Raw genomic sequence first — 17,405 nt, forward strand, 5'->3', positions numbered from 1 at the left:
GATCAACTAAACTGATGTCATCATTCCAGCAAATGTCAGCATCATAATTTCTCTTTATAACAAGAAGCACCTCAATATGGTTGTTGTTTCCTTTAAATTACATATCATTATTTCAGATGTAAGTTTGACATTAAAGAATAACTAAGAAACGGGCCTTACTTTTTGTAATTTTTTTAAAGTGCTTTTTTTAAATTGAACGATTTTGTTTTTATTGCAACATAATGATTTCCCAGTGTATTTATTCATCCATCTGATTACTCAAAAGAACTTTCTTTGCCGGGACTCTTTAGGTATTCTGTACATTCCTCTAGTAGTGTCAATACATCTGTCTAGGGCTTTCCATCATAGAGTGTGCCTGGAAAAGGTCCAGGCTGCATATTTATTGTCCTCGGAGAATGACATTTTAACCAAGGGAAAAATAAAGAAAACGAACTCAAAACAGATCCACCATAGAAAAGACATTAATGTCACATTGCTGCCACATCTGCCAACTTAAATGATCATGTCCAACAATGAAGGCTAAATATGTTATCGGTACTATGTTTTGAAAGGTGTAATTTTGTAGCTACACTAATAGCCCAGACATAAAAATATTTATCTTGGTATTTATCACTAAAGATGAACCGACAGTGCTTTGAGCACTGTTTAACTACAAATTTAGAACTATAAAACTTTCAGGAGAGCACTGTTTTTAATTTGCATAATGAAGTACATTTATGTAAAATTTGTACATTTTTGAGCCGCTTCATTTACAACAGTGATTAAAATATTACTAATTCCAATATTTTAAATTCAGATTGCCAGAATTATCTTTCTTTTAAGACATCTTTTCATCAGTTCATAAATTTTCAAGTCCATTTTAATCATATTTCTGAGATGCCAATGTCTGGAGGAGGAAGTACCAGTCTGTCACAGTTTAAAGATACTTATTATGTTACATGTTTATGTTGCAGGCTACACTATGGTCATTTAAACATTTTATAACAGTGGATTCAGAATTGTTTATCAGAGCTCTTAGAACCAGATTTCATTTTAGGCTAAGGTGCAATGAATATTCAGCTTCCATGTTCCATATCAGCAAGTTTTCTCTAGGGATGATGTATTGTCCCAGATACAAGATGTCAGGACATAACGCTGTCCATTCATTCAGTATTCCAAGAGGTCAGAGTATAAATGAGCAGCATTCTGCACAAAGCACATTCCAAAACTCAGTACACTACTGCTACTACTAGCACTACTACTACTACTCATTTATGCCAACCCAATTTAAAACTGTGCACCAACCCATAATTTGAACAAAGGTCACCTGAGCCTTAAAAACTGTAGCAAAGACCACTGTACCACCATGATCTCTAAATTGTGTTAAAACAGTTAAGAGTAATATTAAATATTATAGAACTACAGCTCTGCCTTGATTGCCCATGCCAAGCAATGAACTGACACTTAATCCCGTTTTTTTTTCTATATATCCATCAGCTCTCCACGGACCTCACCAGAAAAAGTGTATTAGACTATTAACTGATAGATTATCCACATTTATGATTATCAATATCAAAATATATAAAATGTTTGATATATCACAAAGCCTTAACTGTCTTAAAGTTTAAAGAATGTTTATGAGTAGGAAAGAAATCTCAAATATGAAAATAAATTCAGCAGTTTTCATTGCCTTTTTTAGTCTAAACTTTGATGGTAAAGACTAAAGGAAGTAAGAACAGGCAGTATCAGCATCTCTCAGCAGTCTTAATGTTTGCTCTCAGTATCAATTAGTTGAAACACTGGGTTCAGAGGATCCAGGTTATTGGATACTTTCTGTGTATTCAGGCAGTACAATTCAGGGGCTGGTCGGGATTATTTTAATTGCTCTTTTTGTTAAAGAGGTTCTGTAACACAATTTACTTCCATTTGTGATGCCAAATTCTTTGATTTACTCATTATAGCAGTATTGGAAGATTCTTCACACCAATGACTATATAATTCATGTTATTTAGAACCCACACTTGTAATTCCTCATGAAAGATGCTTTTAATAACCTTATGGTTTTATGAGGCAAAGATCATAAGTAAAACCTTTTGATCTCAAATCTACATGTTCCTATATTGAAATGACACTGTTGAATCACTTTGCATCCCCAAGCACTTAACCTACTTATATTTATATTACATAAATGTATATTTTTGGAAACTTGTTTTGCCAGGCAGTGTCTGCCCATTAAAGTATATGGCACAATGTTTCTGGCTCAGTCTTAACCAGTGACTTAATGTGTGACAGAAAATAATTCATTTGATTTACCAATGCTCCTTTTTTATAGATATATACATAATTGAGCAACAGAGATATGTAGGTCGCTTTGGAAGAAGCCATCAGCTAATTAAATAAGTGTAATGAGTAAGGTCATTTATTTATTCAGCTGCACCAACTGTTTTAATTCAAGTTGTCTAACTAAATGCTGTCCAGCAGTGTTTGTTAATAGATTATTAATTAAGGTGTTACCAATGATGCTGATGATAATAATGGCATTGTATATATTTATTTATTAGTAATCAAGAGTGCTAAAGACACCAAAGACACATAGAAAAAAACATAAATCAAAAACTTGGCTGCTTAAAACAAGTGTTAAGCAAATGTTTCAAAATTGCAACACTGAAGGTGTGATGAATGGGGACAGGATTTTTGAGAGCCTGTGAGCAGCACTACTAAATGCTTGATCACTCATGGACTAGTATTTTAAATAGGTGGACTAAGAATGCAGTATAGAGTATTGTGTTATAGTATGCCATATAGATAGATTGAGGCAGTAACAAGTAATAATATCATTGATCTAGATCTTTTAGTTGAGGATGAGATGTGCTTTCAGGTTAGGTAGTTATTCTCACTATTCATGGTGCTAGGGAGTGGCAACATTTTACATGCTGATTAGCATATGCAATGCGCAATTTCACTACATATAATGACTCTATAAGCAGTTTTTGTATTTGTACCAAACAGTTTTGTAAGAAGTCTGTTTAATCAGTAAGTGATAGAAAGAAATGAGTGAGGTGGTGCTGTGCTCTTGACGTTTAATGTGCGTTGGACCCTCATGCGTCTGAATTTTAAATATACTGATCTGGGAAGTGAAAGAAGGTCTGAGTCAAGAAGTATTCTTGAGATGAAAGAAGGAGGATCGAGTACCATTCTTGAAATGGGCTTTAAATGACATGTTTGAAATCACTGATACTTTGGTTGAAATTACCTAAAGAGTTGAGCAGTGCCTTTGTGTGTATAAGAGACAAATCAGTCTTGCTGAGTTTCAGATAGTTTTGTCTTACCAGACAATCATGTAGGTGAGATAATCATCTAGTGATGCTAATGGAAAGTCAGACGTAGGATCTGTGTTAACACAGATCAGAGTATTATCAGCATAGTAATGTAATCTCACCTTCCTGTACAATGATCTGGGGCAGAAGAGAGAGAGAAGTTAAATAATAAATAAGAGCTGGCCAAATACTAAGCCCCGTGGAACACCTTGGGTAACATGGATACATGGGAATCTGCCACTACCAGAAAATATAAAGAGCACCAGATCATAGTCAGATAGTATGAACAATAAAAGTGGAAATTTTATATGGGTCTAGCATAGCAGACACCTCTGAAAAAAACCGAGATACAGTCATAATGCACAAAAGTCAATGCACAGAAAAGCATGAAATAACTCACAAGGACAAATTTAATTCATCATTGTATAACAAGGACAAGGTCATCAACACAGCAAGCACAAGAAAAAACAAAAGCTGTGAACTTGATCAGAATGAAAGACCAATACTCAGCTGCAGTCTATTGAATACAGCTTACTTAAATGCTCAGTCAGTTAAAGATTTTCAAGTTTGGTCAAAGCACCTGAACACACAGCTTGCTGACGGTGTTTGACTGAAAGAAAAATGGAATTAATAGATTTGAAGAAGTGGCACATATAGGAAAGTGAAAACAGTAGTTTGTTAAATATAAACAGTTTATCTGGAGCCAAAGTGATTTAAATAGTATAAAAATAAACCAGTTTGTTATTGAACTGGATTCTCTTTTGCATTGTTAGCAGAGATTTTTCTAGAGCACTTACCTTTTGTGTATTCTGTGGAAATGAAATATTTGTAAGGCATATTTTGTATATTAATGTAAGACTGGAGGTACAGTATACATAAGGAGTCCTGATATGGACTTGCTGTCTTTCCAGGCAAGGTTTCTGTCTTGTGCCCAGCATTGCCGGGGATGTCACTGAACCCTTACAATCTCAGCTGGAATTTAGGTGGTTTGTGGAGAGATGTTAGATTTACGGAAACAAATACAGTAGTAAGCTCTTTGACTATGAATAAAGTCAAATTTCTTTTTTAGAACGTTAGAACAATCTAGATGAGAGCAGGCCATTCAGCCCAGCAAAGCTTGCCACTCCTATTGACTTAATTCTTCTAAAAAAACATCAAGTCTAGTTTTGAAAGTACGTACTGTCTACCACGCTACTGGGTAACTTATTCCAAGTGTCTATGGTTCTCTGTCTAAAAAATGCAAATGCATTTAAGTATTAGTCTTTGAAATGCCAATTTAAAACTTTAAATACTTTTTCATGTAATATGATCAATGTTTGAAAGGGAAATGAAAGATTTTACATTCAGATGCTGCAAACTCCATTTTTATTTTCTAAAACAAACTGTCCACATTCAATATTTTGTAACTGTTATTATTTATTTAATATGTGTGTAGTACTAGGGTGTTACATCTTGCTTGAAGAAGGGGCCTGAGTTGCCTCGAAAGCTTGCATATTGTAATCTTTTTAGTTAGCCAATAAAAGGTGTCATTTTGCTTGACTTTTCACTACATTTAATATGTGCGTAGATTCATTGTGCACAAACCATTCTCATTCAAAACAGAGCTAAGATGGTAAACAGCAGGAGTGTAGAAGTTTCCTAGGAAGACATCTTTGCTGTACTATTCTATGAAGCATATGATGAGTACAAAATTTGCTATTTGGATAGACATTTGTCACAGGGTGAAAGACCTAGGATGATGGTAGACTTGTCTTTCTTATGTGAGATGAAAGTAGCTTTTACCAGTGGGATGGGAAACTTGAGCCTCAAAAGGCAGTGTAGCTACAAGTTTACATAGCCATATTTATGTAAAGCAATGGCTGCTTTCTGAATGTAAATGAACACCTTAGAAAATTATTTCTTTCAACCATTAAATTATTTTATCTACCTTTAGCACAGATGTTAACTGAAACTGCATTATATTCAGTCTTCAGGAAGTTATTTATGAAATGTTACACAGACAGTTTATACTCTAATGAGCATGCCATAAATACTGGAAGAATAACACTGTTCTAGCAGCTCCTATGTAAACTGCTTTTACACATATGTTGTCTAGGTGTTATAGATGAGTGTAATGTGTATTTCAGGAAGAGACTTTGTTTTTTTAAATTCAGCTTTAAAGGAATTCATAGTGAAGTGTAAATTGCTAAGGACAAACCAACGACCTGGTGTAGAAAAAGGCAGGGAGCCTCCAATCTACTGTAACAGTTGTTTCATTTTTAACAACTATGATACGTATTGTTTCCTGTTTCACAGTGAAACAAATACTTCTTTAATAAAAACATCTTTTTAAATGAAACAAATATTGTAAATAAAAACTGCAAACGCTGAGAAGTGTATCAAAAAAGAGAGTTAATTAGAAAAGATTTTTAAAAAATAGGATGAGCTGGAAACTAGTCATAAATAACTAAAAATGTCACTCATTCCAGGATGGAAAACAAATTAATGTGACAGCAGTTGTACTGAATAAAGTGTAGCAATGTACAGTATGTGATTGGACAATGAGGTGTTTTATTTTAATATGTAAAATGCGTAGTTGTAACCATACAGATACATTCCCAGTAGGAGTTCTTACTGTTATCTGGTAGAAAGCTAACCTAGTTTTTATGGGTGAATAAATGCAGAACAAGTAAAGGATGGCTTAGTTTTGAATTGTTCATGTAAAACAAGGCTCAGCATGTACCTCCAAGGAAATAAACACAACAAAAAAATGGTATGTGAAATGTACACTAGCAGCAGCTTTGGATATGAAGCATCTTTGATGTTAGGGCAACAGGGTCCTGATGTACTCTCATCAGAATGAGTAGGTCAAGGCTTAGAGAACACATCTGGGAAACACATCAAAGGCAGATGCAATGCAGGAAACAATGGGTCCATTAGTTGCAGAAGGTGATAAAACCCACTAGTAATAAGACTGACCTAGTATTCTTTTTAATTTAATGTTCCCCAGGGTATTGTTGTTATCAAAGCCTCTGGCTGAAATTTTCAACATTTCAGGGATCTATAAAAGCATGTTCTATCTAATCAAATTTGCACCTCTGCTAAAAAGCCAATGATGTTTTCATAATGCATCTGCATTTTAACACACATAGTGGTACTTCAAAATGTGTGTGTGCTACTTTAATACTGTTTATTATATGTAGTACAAGTGTGTGTATATTTAATCCTTTTGATGTGGCCATCGATTTTTAACTTCAGAAGACAATAAAACCAGTAATAATACCAATGCATTTAAATGTATCAGTATCAATTAATAGAACTGAATACCAAACTTGCCATGAATAGTAAATGCTACCCATTATGATTTAAAAGGGCAACTGTTATTTACTGTTCAGTGACTTCAAGAATAGACCAACATTCGATACCCATTCAGTACTAAGTATCAGAGATGTGAAATTTGAACCTCTCCAAATATGTTTTAATTTGGTTGATTTTTTTACTCTAAGGGCATGGTGGTGCAGTGGGCAGTGTTGCTGCCTCGCAATTAGGAGACCAAGGTTCGCTTCCTGGGTCCTCCCTGCGTGGAGTTTACATATTCACCCCGTGTCTGCGTGGGTTTCCTCCTGGTGCTCCGGTTTCCTCCCACAGTCCAAAGACATATAGGTTAAGTGCACTGGCGATTATAAATTGTCCCTAGTGTGTGCTTGGTGTGTGTGTGCGCCCTTCGGTGGGCTGGCACCCTGCCCGGGGTTTGTTTCCTGCCTTGTGTCTTGTGTTGGCTGGGATTGGCAGACCCTGTTGTTAGGATATAGCGGGTTGGTTGATGGATGGATGGATGGCTCACCATGAGTAAGTTTTTAAATGTTCCCAACAAAAGACTCAAAGCTATGGGTGATTTCTGCTTCATGTCTTTTACAGCCAAGTGCACAGAAAAATTTAAGGTAAGGAAAAGGACAAATAGAATGCTTTAATAAACGATAAGCATTTCATTGGTCGTAAGACTAAAGCAATTAATAATGTTTGCCAATCAAGAAGATTATACAGTATGTATAGATAAGCACTGCTGGTCAAAAGTTTTAGAAGATGTCAGTTTATCCAGTTTTTCCTTCAAATGTAATAAGTTGAAATGCGATGAATGATCAAAAATGGTGAATAGGAATGTCATTCTTACTGCCACTCACCCTGTGAAACCTGAAGCACAAAGTCTCCTCTTCACAGTAGACACTGAGACTTGCTTTTTTCGGCCACTGTTAAGCTGTGCTTCAAGTTGTTGTGCTGTGAAGCGCCTATCACTCAAGCAGGTGACCTTCAGAAACCTGTGTTCTGATTGGTATGTGACTTTGGGTCTACCAGATCTTTTCCTGTCAGAGTTTCTTCCAGTTCCCATTTGTTTTTGGATTGTGTAAGACACTGTGCTCACTGACAATCTGATTTAGTTGCAATTTCTGTAAATGACCCCTTCAAGCAGGAAGTGCCTTTTATGCTCAAATCCATTTTGCAGACCAATCCTTAAGTTATTCATCACCCTCTAACCAATCATGGGTGACGTGAGCATGTTCGCATGTCACTTTGATTCCATCTCGGCAAGGCCTCTATTAAAATACAAATGGCCTCATGGGCGCACGCGCACAGGAATCGAGTTTCAGCACTTTCCAATTCTGTACTAAAGGTAAGTTATTATGTATTTTTCTAAACCTATGATTAGGTTAAACTCCGGGATCCCTTTTACTTTCTGCGGTAAAATAAACGATTTGCAACTCTTTTATCTTAATTCAGCCTCAAGTGGCAACAAGCTTCTATTGAAGACCTGGACTGCATGTAAAGTCATGTAGAGGCCTCCATGGCATCCTGCAGCCAGACAGCCAGCACCCTGCAGCATTGCATTGCTGAAACAACGCTGAAATATTTAGCAAAAATGTCATCTTCTGCTAAACAAGAAAAGTAAACTCTGTTCTCCTTTCCTTGACAATGCAGCTACTTAAAAAGTTATTTTTTCTTTTTGTGTTAATGCCTAGGTCTGTCAAAGCATCATTATTTTGAAAGTCTTTACTTTCCAACAGTATAAAGTACCCAAAAACTAAACAGATATGAAAATAATGGATTAGGTGAACCAAAGAACTATTTCACTACAAAGTCTTAATCACATTTTTCTTTTTAGTATATCAGTAGAAAAATGGTATGAGGAACACTGACAGCTTTGAACACGCCAGTTAGTTTTGTCACTTAGCAGAAATGATACACAATTTATAACTTTTACTTGTGTCTGTGCATAACAAGAAAAAACAAGCAGCCAATCAGTCTTAATAAGAAGATGCATGGATGTGCCTTAATATACATTTCTGTTCATAGATAGACTTGTAGTTCAACCATTACTGGAGTTTACCAATAAGGCACATGGCTGAGTTTATGCAGTAGATACAGCGGTTATAAAATGAATTACCCTGCCTTGAATTTACTGGTCTTTTTTTTTAAATAGTTATAGCATTGTAGTGCAGTAAGTAACAACTCTAGTTCATGAAGTGCTATTCAGTTCTTTTAAGAATAATTCATATATGAGTGCAAATCACATACATTTTACTATATTAATTGAAGAAGAAATAATGGAAATTGTTTCTTTTGTTTCAAAGATACATTCTTTCACAAGCTGATTTGAGCCTCTTTGTAAAAGAAAATGTGCTAAAATGAATAAGTACTAAAAGGAATATGATCAGATTCATTGTTTACTCAGAAATGTCAAGGATTTTGCAAGTTAAATATGTAGTGAAGGTACAATTGTAGAACATTTTGAAATTTAAACAGAAAATCAGTCTAGCAGTTCAAATATTTGAAATTCTCAAAGTTTAGGGCAAGTCAGACCTCTTGGGTTATCTTTCTTTAGATGCCATATTGCTGCTCCGCTAAGGTTAACACACCACCACTGGGACAAAATGTTCAAGAGTAGTCAAACCTGGCAAGCCTTTAACCAGTGTAAAGGTCTTTGTACTGTGAACCTTGTTTTTAGTCACACTGACTTTACCCATGTGGGCTGTTAATGAAAAGAAGGTGTGTGGCATCTAGCAGGGCAGCTTTTCTGATTAACAAACACAACATAAGAATTAGAAAATGAAGCATAGTTAAGGCTTTGGTCAAACATAACACATCTTGCTATCCTACAAAGAGATTATTTAAAAAGTACCAGATTCAGAATGCCCTGTTTGCACAGTCTTGTGAGAGTTCTCTCTTTTCTTTTGTGAGCTTTTTACAGATGCATTGCCATCCATAATTGCACTCAGGTGCTGACTGAAATGAGCTATTATTGTAGTCCATAAGACAGATCTGATGTATTTTACTGTTATTTGTATATAACGTATCAAATCTATTGTCAACATCTATAAAATGTATCTTTTTAATGTGAACTTCAACAGGTAATGTGTTTTTTCTTGTAATGTTTGTTGATTATGGTAATTGAAGTTCTTACCCTCACAATTGCCAATTATGATTTGAAGACATAAATATTTTATGTATTTCATTCTTTTTTTTGGTAGGCATGTAAAAATGTGGTATTATAGTCAACAACAGGAACATCTAAGGTATTGATCAATGATTTTCTGAAATCCAAATCTCCTGGACAAAGACCAGTTAAATTTATCTTCCCTTACAACCTTAAGTAGGCAGTCCATCCATTTTCCAATTAGCTTGTTGAGCCAAACCCAGCAGTCCAGTTTTCTGATGTTGCTAAAAAAAAGGATCTACTTGTCTCACAGAACAATACAACCCTTCCTCACATTTTTATCTGGAAAGTGAATAACCCTAATACTGATGATTAGTTCAATATCTATTTTTTTAGGTATTCCATTGATCGTCACACAGACCTTGAAAGGCAGTTTAATATAAATGCAGAAGATGGGAAGATAACGTTGGCAAAAGCACTTGACAGAGAGACAGATGTTTGGCATAACATCACAGTGATAGCTACTGAAATCAGTGAGTATGAAAAAAATATGTTTGCCCTTACCATTCTTTCAGAAGACCTAAAGGTAAGAATTAATTTTATTACTGCTTGACATGCAAGTATATTAGGAGTGAAAAAATGTGGTAATTCTTACTTTAACACCTCTCAGCTGACGTGATAACTTTACAAAAGTATGTGTTATCTCAGTGTCCTTACCATTGAATTTTCATAAAATTGATTTAATCTTCTTAAGCATGTTGTGACCTTCAAACTCACTAGGTCCTTAGCTCGTAATAAGGTAATCAAACCCTTTCAGTCTGGTTTCAGAGCACAGCACAGCTGTGAAACTGCTGTACCTCGGGTAACTAAAGATTTGCTTATGCCAGCAGGCTCTGGGCAAATCAACATATTAATTCTGTTGGACCTTTGTGCACCATTTCATACTGTCAACCATAATATTCGACTGCCCAGAAAGGAGCATCCTGGGGATTTCTGGTGCTGCACTACAATGGTTTAAGTCCTATCTGACTGATGGGCAAGAGTTTGTTAGTCTTGGCAACAGCAGGTCCAACTCTGTGCCAGTCCCAAAATGAGTTCTTTAAATCTTTGTCCTTGGCTATCTGCTTTTCCATATCTACATACTTCCCCTTGGTCATATTATTTATTGCTTTGGTATGGGTTATCGTTTTTTATGCAAATAATACTCAGACCTATTTCAATGTTAAAAGTCAATGTTTTCATAGCATGCAGTTTGCCTCAGTGAAATTAAAACCAGGAATGAACAAAACCAAAGTAATGCTAATTGGCACTAAAGCTTAGCATTAGAAAATGAACTTCTTTTCAATCACTCTTGGTAGTGTATAATCATATCGTCTTCTGTAATGAATCTTGATGTCATTTTTGATTCTCCCCTTTCTTATTTTTACTCACATAAATGACAGAAAGAACATTTTTTATTTCAACTGCAGCAACATATCCTTCATTCGCTCATTCCCCTTCTTTTCTGATACTGAGGAACTTGTCCATGCTTTGATTATATCCCTCATCAAGTAATGTAACTCCCTACTGCCAGGTGCCAGTACTAATCTTTTATCACAGTTCCAGTTGGTTCAAAACTGCAACTAAGTAATTAGTTAGACCTGCAACAGCGAGCATATAACACCTATTCTGCTCTGTCTTCACTGGCCTCCTGTGTCTTATAGGGTAGAATATTTTTTTTGTTTTTGCCTGTACTAATTTTAAATAGGCACCAGACTACATTAGTAACCTCCTCCATCACTATTCTTCTTTTCGCTTAGTAAAGTCCTCCAATTCTGGCAATCACTATTGCACTCAGACTTTGGAACAAATTCCCTAAATTAATTAGATCAGCTAATTAAATTCATTCCTTTAAAAACTACTTAAAAGTAATTTGTTCAGGAAGGATTTTAACTTTTAACTTACCCAGACATTGTGACTCTTGCTGTTATTTAAACCTCTCTGTCCAGGTTCTCAGGGTGATTTGCATTTGTCTCACAGATTATACTATTTGTTCAGGGTTTTCTTGTAATTTTTTGTATCTTTGTATTTGTATTATGGTCAAAGATTTGTGTTTGCCTGTGGTGGGCTGGTGCCCTGCTCAGAGTTTGTTTCCTGCCTTGCGCCCTGTGTTGGCTGGGATTGGCTCCAGCAGACCCCTGTGACCCTGTAATTAGGATACAGTGGATTGGATAATGGATGGATGGATTTGTGTTTGCTCTATTTATTTTTTATGTAGTGTTATGCTGACATAATTTTGTATTCAATGTAGTGTATTTTTTCTATTTTCTGATTTTTAACTGTTGTTCATTTTGAATTTCTGTGAAGTGCTTTAGACCAGGGAAAGGTGCTATATAGAAAAAATATGCATTATTATTATATAAACTGAAAAATATGAAATAGTACACTCACAAATACAGCAAATAAAATTAATTACAATGGATAAAACTAAACCATGCATTCATTTTCAGGCAAATGAACTATAAAAGTGTAAACTGAGCTAAAAAAATATTTTTTTTCTATTGCCATCCCTTCATAGGGTCAAGGTTTTTATACAGTCATGTTTACTCAAGAAAACATTATATTTGCCTTCTCAGTTGCATCCAAAACAGACAAAAAGAAAACAAAGAAATAGAGACAAAGCAGATTAAAAATTACACAGAAATTCTAAAATTTTACAACATTTGAAAAACAGATTTTTTGTTAAAATTGCTTATAGAATTTTGATAATACATTTTACCTAAAATAGGTATATAATAAGAAAAACTCTATACTTCTGGATTTTTAAAAATTATTTCTGATATTCCTTATTAAAAAGACATATGGCACTTGGGGGGAAAAAGGAAGTTCTGGAGCGATTTATGTGGATTTTCAAAGCGAGTATATTCCCTGATTTACTTAAGTTCTCCATGTAATCGGTGTCTGTCATCAGTTGAGATATCTTCCAGCTTTTTCAACATTAAACCTGATTAGACATGTAATCATAAAATTAGCTTTATAAAGCATATTGTCATTAGAAATACCAGTCTTAAGTGTGTAATAGATTTTGGAGAGGTTATTTTTCTGAATAGAGTTGGTTTAGTTTTACTGGAGATGGTGTTACACAGGTTTTTATTTTTACTAGAAGAGATGTCATTAATATTCTTTGTACAATCTACAAGTCTGCTATGTGTCAATATAAGCTGTTTGAAATATACGACTAATACACTTTCAAATTTCTTTTCACCCCATTTATAGAAATGTACATCAGCATTAATGATTAATCAGCTTTGAATATAATAGCAATATATTATGTATGCTTTTTAAATGCAGTATACATTTTAATATAAAGTGAAAAGAAATAATGTATTTTCCTCTTCACCATACGGCTTGCTGTGAGATGAATGTGTAACTATTTTTTTTGTATTTTTTTTTTAATGTTTTAAAATGGTGAATGGTGAAGGTAGACTGTTTTAGTTAAATTGATGGTACCATAGTGATTGTAACTATAGGTAACACTGTCACATCTGCAAGCTTTTCTGTGTAAAAAAAACAGAAGGACTTTCATTGCTTGTCCCCTTCTATCATGATTTGCCGCCCAAATTGCTGTATGTTCCGCTGTTTGCATTAGATGACACCTAACTAATCAGATTGAATTCCCAGCTGTCAAAGAGTGAAAGTCACTTTAACAGCCTGCCACAGCACAGGAGAAAACCTAACACTTAAGACATCTTGAAGGATTTGAAACAACATCTCAAATATAGTTCTAATATTTGTATAGTTTTGTTTTTGCTGTGTTCTCATGCATTACATACAGTTACCAAGTCAGTAGTGGAGTGTTGTGTATGTTTTGTATGAGGATGGAATAATACAGCTTAGTTATTGCTTAACTAATATTCATTGCGGAGGACACTATTGAAATTAATTTCTCTACAAGAATATCTAATACCTAAATGGTTTTCAATAGCAAAGAATAAATACATATGATTTCCTTTTTGCCAAATACGATACCTTATATAGTTCAAATCCCGTTATAGCGAATGCTCTCTCTACAGTATAGCGAATAATCTCTCTCTGTGCCTCTCTTTTCTCTCTCTCTTCAACCTCCCCCATTCAACTTTTATTTTGAATGTGCAAAAATCCTCTGTTAATAATCACAGTCTTGTGCAATATTGCTCTAATTTTTCTATGTGCAATATTTTACGTTATTAGTATTCTTTGTGTAATATTAATAGCATGGGTGCAATACATGGATGATCAGTAATAATTTCTTGTTTAGTAATACCACATTTGTTGCTTAGCAATACCACAATATTACCTATTAAATAGTATTTTTACTGCAGTGGGCTGGCGCCCTGCCCAGGGTTTGTTTCTTGCCTTGCACCCTGTGTTGGCTGGGATTGGCTCCAGCAGACCCTCGTGACCCTGTAGTTAGGATATAGCGGGTTGGATAATGGATGGATGGATAGTATTTTTATATATTCTTTTTATTTAGCAGTTTTATATGTAGTACTTTATAGTTACTGTCAAAATGATTTTTTTTAACTGTATTATACTGTACATGGTATAATGACAATAAAAGCTTCTAATTCTAATACCAAAGTAACGTAATTTTCAGTATAATGAATACTTCTTTTTGACCCCGACCAGTGTTTATACAACATCATGTTTAATGGATTTCATTTTAACGTAATGTAAATACCAGTATAAACAATGTTTTTTTGATTACAAATGACTACCAAAGATAATAATGCAATGCCAAAAATATTTAATTCCGCACCTACACTTTCTCAGGAATCCTGCAACAGGCTGTCTCTTTCCTGTTAGACCAAAAGAAAGTGACAGTCTGTTGTGAAATTTTTAGTTTAGGGCAGTCTCAGCGAGGCTCGGCAAGTGTGTAGGCACGACATCATACACATAGCTGAATTCTGAGTCAGTGCTCCACTGAGCGTCCACTGAGAATGGCCAGACTATTCCAACTACCATAGCTGCTTTGGCGTTGTTATTTGACATTGCAAATGGAAGAATTAGAAGAGAGCGCGTATTTAGAGATCATACTGATTTCTTTTCCCATGATAAAAGACTGGCCTCTAGGTCGACTTAGATTTATAAGAGCTATCCTCTGGGAGCTGTGTGCATTCAGTTATCTCAACGTGACCAGGATGTCATTTTACAATACAGTAATCTCTCCTCGATCGCGGGGGTTGCATTCCAGAACCCCCCGTGATAGGTGAAAATCCGCGAAGTAGAAACCATATGTTTGTAAGCCCTTAGAAACTCTCCCACACTGTTTATAAATATTCTCCGCACAGTTATACAGTAAACCCTCGTTTATCGCGGTTAATCCGCTCCAGACAGATAAATGAATTTCCACGAAGTAGGATTCTTTATTTATAAATCTAATATTTTCACCGTTAGAGCATAGAAAACCTGTTTACGACCTTCTAAATATGTTTTTTAACATTATTAGAGCCCTCTAGACATGAAATAACACCCTTTAGTCAAAAGTTTAAACTGTGCTCCATGACAAGACAGAGATGACAGTTCTTTCTCACAATTAAAAGAATGCAAACATATCTTCCTCTTCAAAGGAGTGCCATCGGGAGCAGAGAATATCAGAGAGAGAGAGAAAAGTAGACAAAAATTAATAGGGCTGTTAGGCTTTTAAGTAAACGAAGCACCGCGGTAAAGCCGCCACAATGAAAGGATCAATGTGAAGGTAGTCTTTTCAGCATTTTTTAAAGGAGCGTCCGTATCTTCTAAGCAAACAGCCTCTGTGCAAACAGCCCCTCTGCTCACACCCCCTCCGTCCGGAGCAGAGAATGTCAGAGAGAGTGAGAGAGGCAGAGAAAAGCAAACAATCAAAAATCAATACGGGCTGTTAGAGCTTTGAAGTTTGCGAAGCACCGCGCAGGAAGCATATCGTATATCATTGAGGAGTTTTATTTAATACGTAATACGTGCTCTGATTGGGTAGCTTCTCAGCCATCCGCCAATAGGGTCCCTTGTATGAAATCAACTGGGCAAACAAACTGAGGAAGCGTGTACCATAAATTAAAAGACCCATTGTTCGCAGAAATCAGCGATCCACCGAAAAATCCGTGATATATATTTAGATATGCTTACATTTAAAATCCGCGATGGAGTGAAGCCATGAAAGTCGAAGTGCAATATAGCGAGGGATCACTGTAACTTGAAATGCATTTGAGGCATCTGAAAATTTAACTTAAAATTCAATTGATGATATATGAGTTTCGTGACACATTTTCTAGTTTACAGCTATACTAACTCTAAGCTAAATTTATAAATAAACAGATGTAATGTTATATGGCTCTTCATTAAACTATACTTTTCTAATTTATATCTGCCCAATAAAGCACGTTAGAACAATCTGGACAAGAATAAGCCTTTCAGCCCAACAAAGCTCACCAGTCCTAGCCATTTAATTCTTCTTCTAAAAAAAAAAATCAAGTCTAGTTTTGAAAGTCCCTAAAGTCTTACTGTCTACCACGCTACTTGGTAGCTTATTCCAAGTTTCTATGATTCTCTGTGTAAAGAAAAAATGTTTGTGTGAAATTTACCCTTAAAAAGTTTCCAACTGTGTCCCCGTGTTCTTGATGAACTCATTTTAAAATAACAGTCTCGATCCACTGTACTAATTCCCTTCATGATTTTAAACACTTCAATCATGTCACCACTTAATCTTCTTTTGATTAAACTAAAAAGGCTCAGCTCTTTTAATCTTTCTTCATAATTCAACCCCTGAAGCCCTGGAATCAGCCTAGTCGCTCTTCTCTGGACATTTTCTATTGCTGTCATATCCTGGTTGTAGCCTGGAGACCAAAACTGCACACAGTACTCCAGATGAGGCCTCGCCAGTGCATCATAAAGCTTAAGCATAACCTCCTTGGACTTGTACTGTACACATTGTGATATTTAACCTAACATTCTATTTCCTTCTTAATGCCTTATGAACACTGTCGGGAAGTTGATAGCATACAGTCCAGTATGACTTCTACATCCTTCTCATAAGGTGTACTCTCGATTTTCAGACCTCCAATTGTGCATTCAAGCCTTGTAGGTTTACTTCCAATGTGTAATGCCACAAGTCTGCTGCCCAAGGCTGTATGCTGTCCAAGTCCGGAGAAACTTTAACGTCCCACAAGACAAGGAAGTGAGACAAAAAGGACAGCTGCTGTACAGCAGTGATATTTCAGTTCTGATATTAATTTTAGTTTTTATTTTATTTTATAAAATTAATTTTTATTTTTATTTCATTCTAGTTTTCAGTGGAGTCAGCAATTTTAATTTTTATTTACTTCTGTGTTTAACATTTTAGTTTTTATTTTATTTAGTTCTGGTTATATAATATTAGTACAATTTTTGTTTTTTTTCTGTTGCAAGACCACAAATGCTGGCCTACAAATATTTCAATGCAAGTTATGTTACAGTCAACAAAATGCACTCACAGTTCATAATGCCGTTAAACACAGCTTGACTATCAATGAGCAAACAGATTAAGTGGCCTAATGAGTATAGTCAGCAAGATGTTTTAACCCAAGAAATCAGTCCGTTGCTGTTAAGCTTTAAACAAGCATGCATTTCAAGAGATTTGTTCATGTTGCAATGACATCCATTGCAGATAGCAATGCAGTGAAAATATTCGCTTGACGACTGCCTGTAATGCAGGTGCACAGACAAGG

At 35.3% G+C, this 17,405-nt stretch overlaps 1 protein-coding gene across 2 annotated transcripts in view; it reads left to right on the forward strand.

The window, feature by feature from the left end:
- Positions 1-17,405, forward strand: part of cdh8 (cadherin 8) — a 357,541-nt gene that overhangs the window by 294,333 nt on the left and 45,803 nt on the right. For both annotated transcript variants that reach the window (XM_039763114.1, XM_039763115.1), the window contains one exon: positions 10,102-10,238. In XM_039763114.1, the coding sequence (XP_039619048.1) occupies positions 10,102-10,238 (137 nt within the window). The remainder of the gene's footprint in view (positions 1-10,101; positions 10,239-17,405) is intronic.

The sequence above is a fragment of the Polypterus senegalus genome, chromosome 9, assembly GCF_016835505.1.
Source record: "Polypterus senegalus isolate Bchr_013 chromosome 9, ASM1683550v1, whole genome shotgun sequence".
Lineage (NCBI taxonomy): Eukaryota > Metazoa > Chordata > Cladistia > Polypteriformes > Polypteridae > Polypterus > Polypterus senegalus.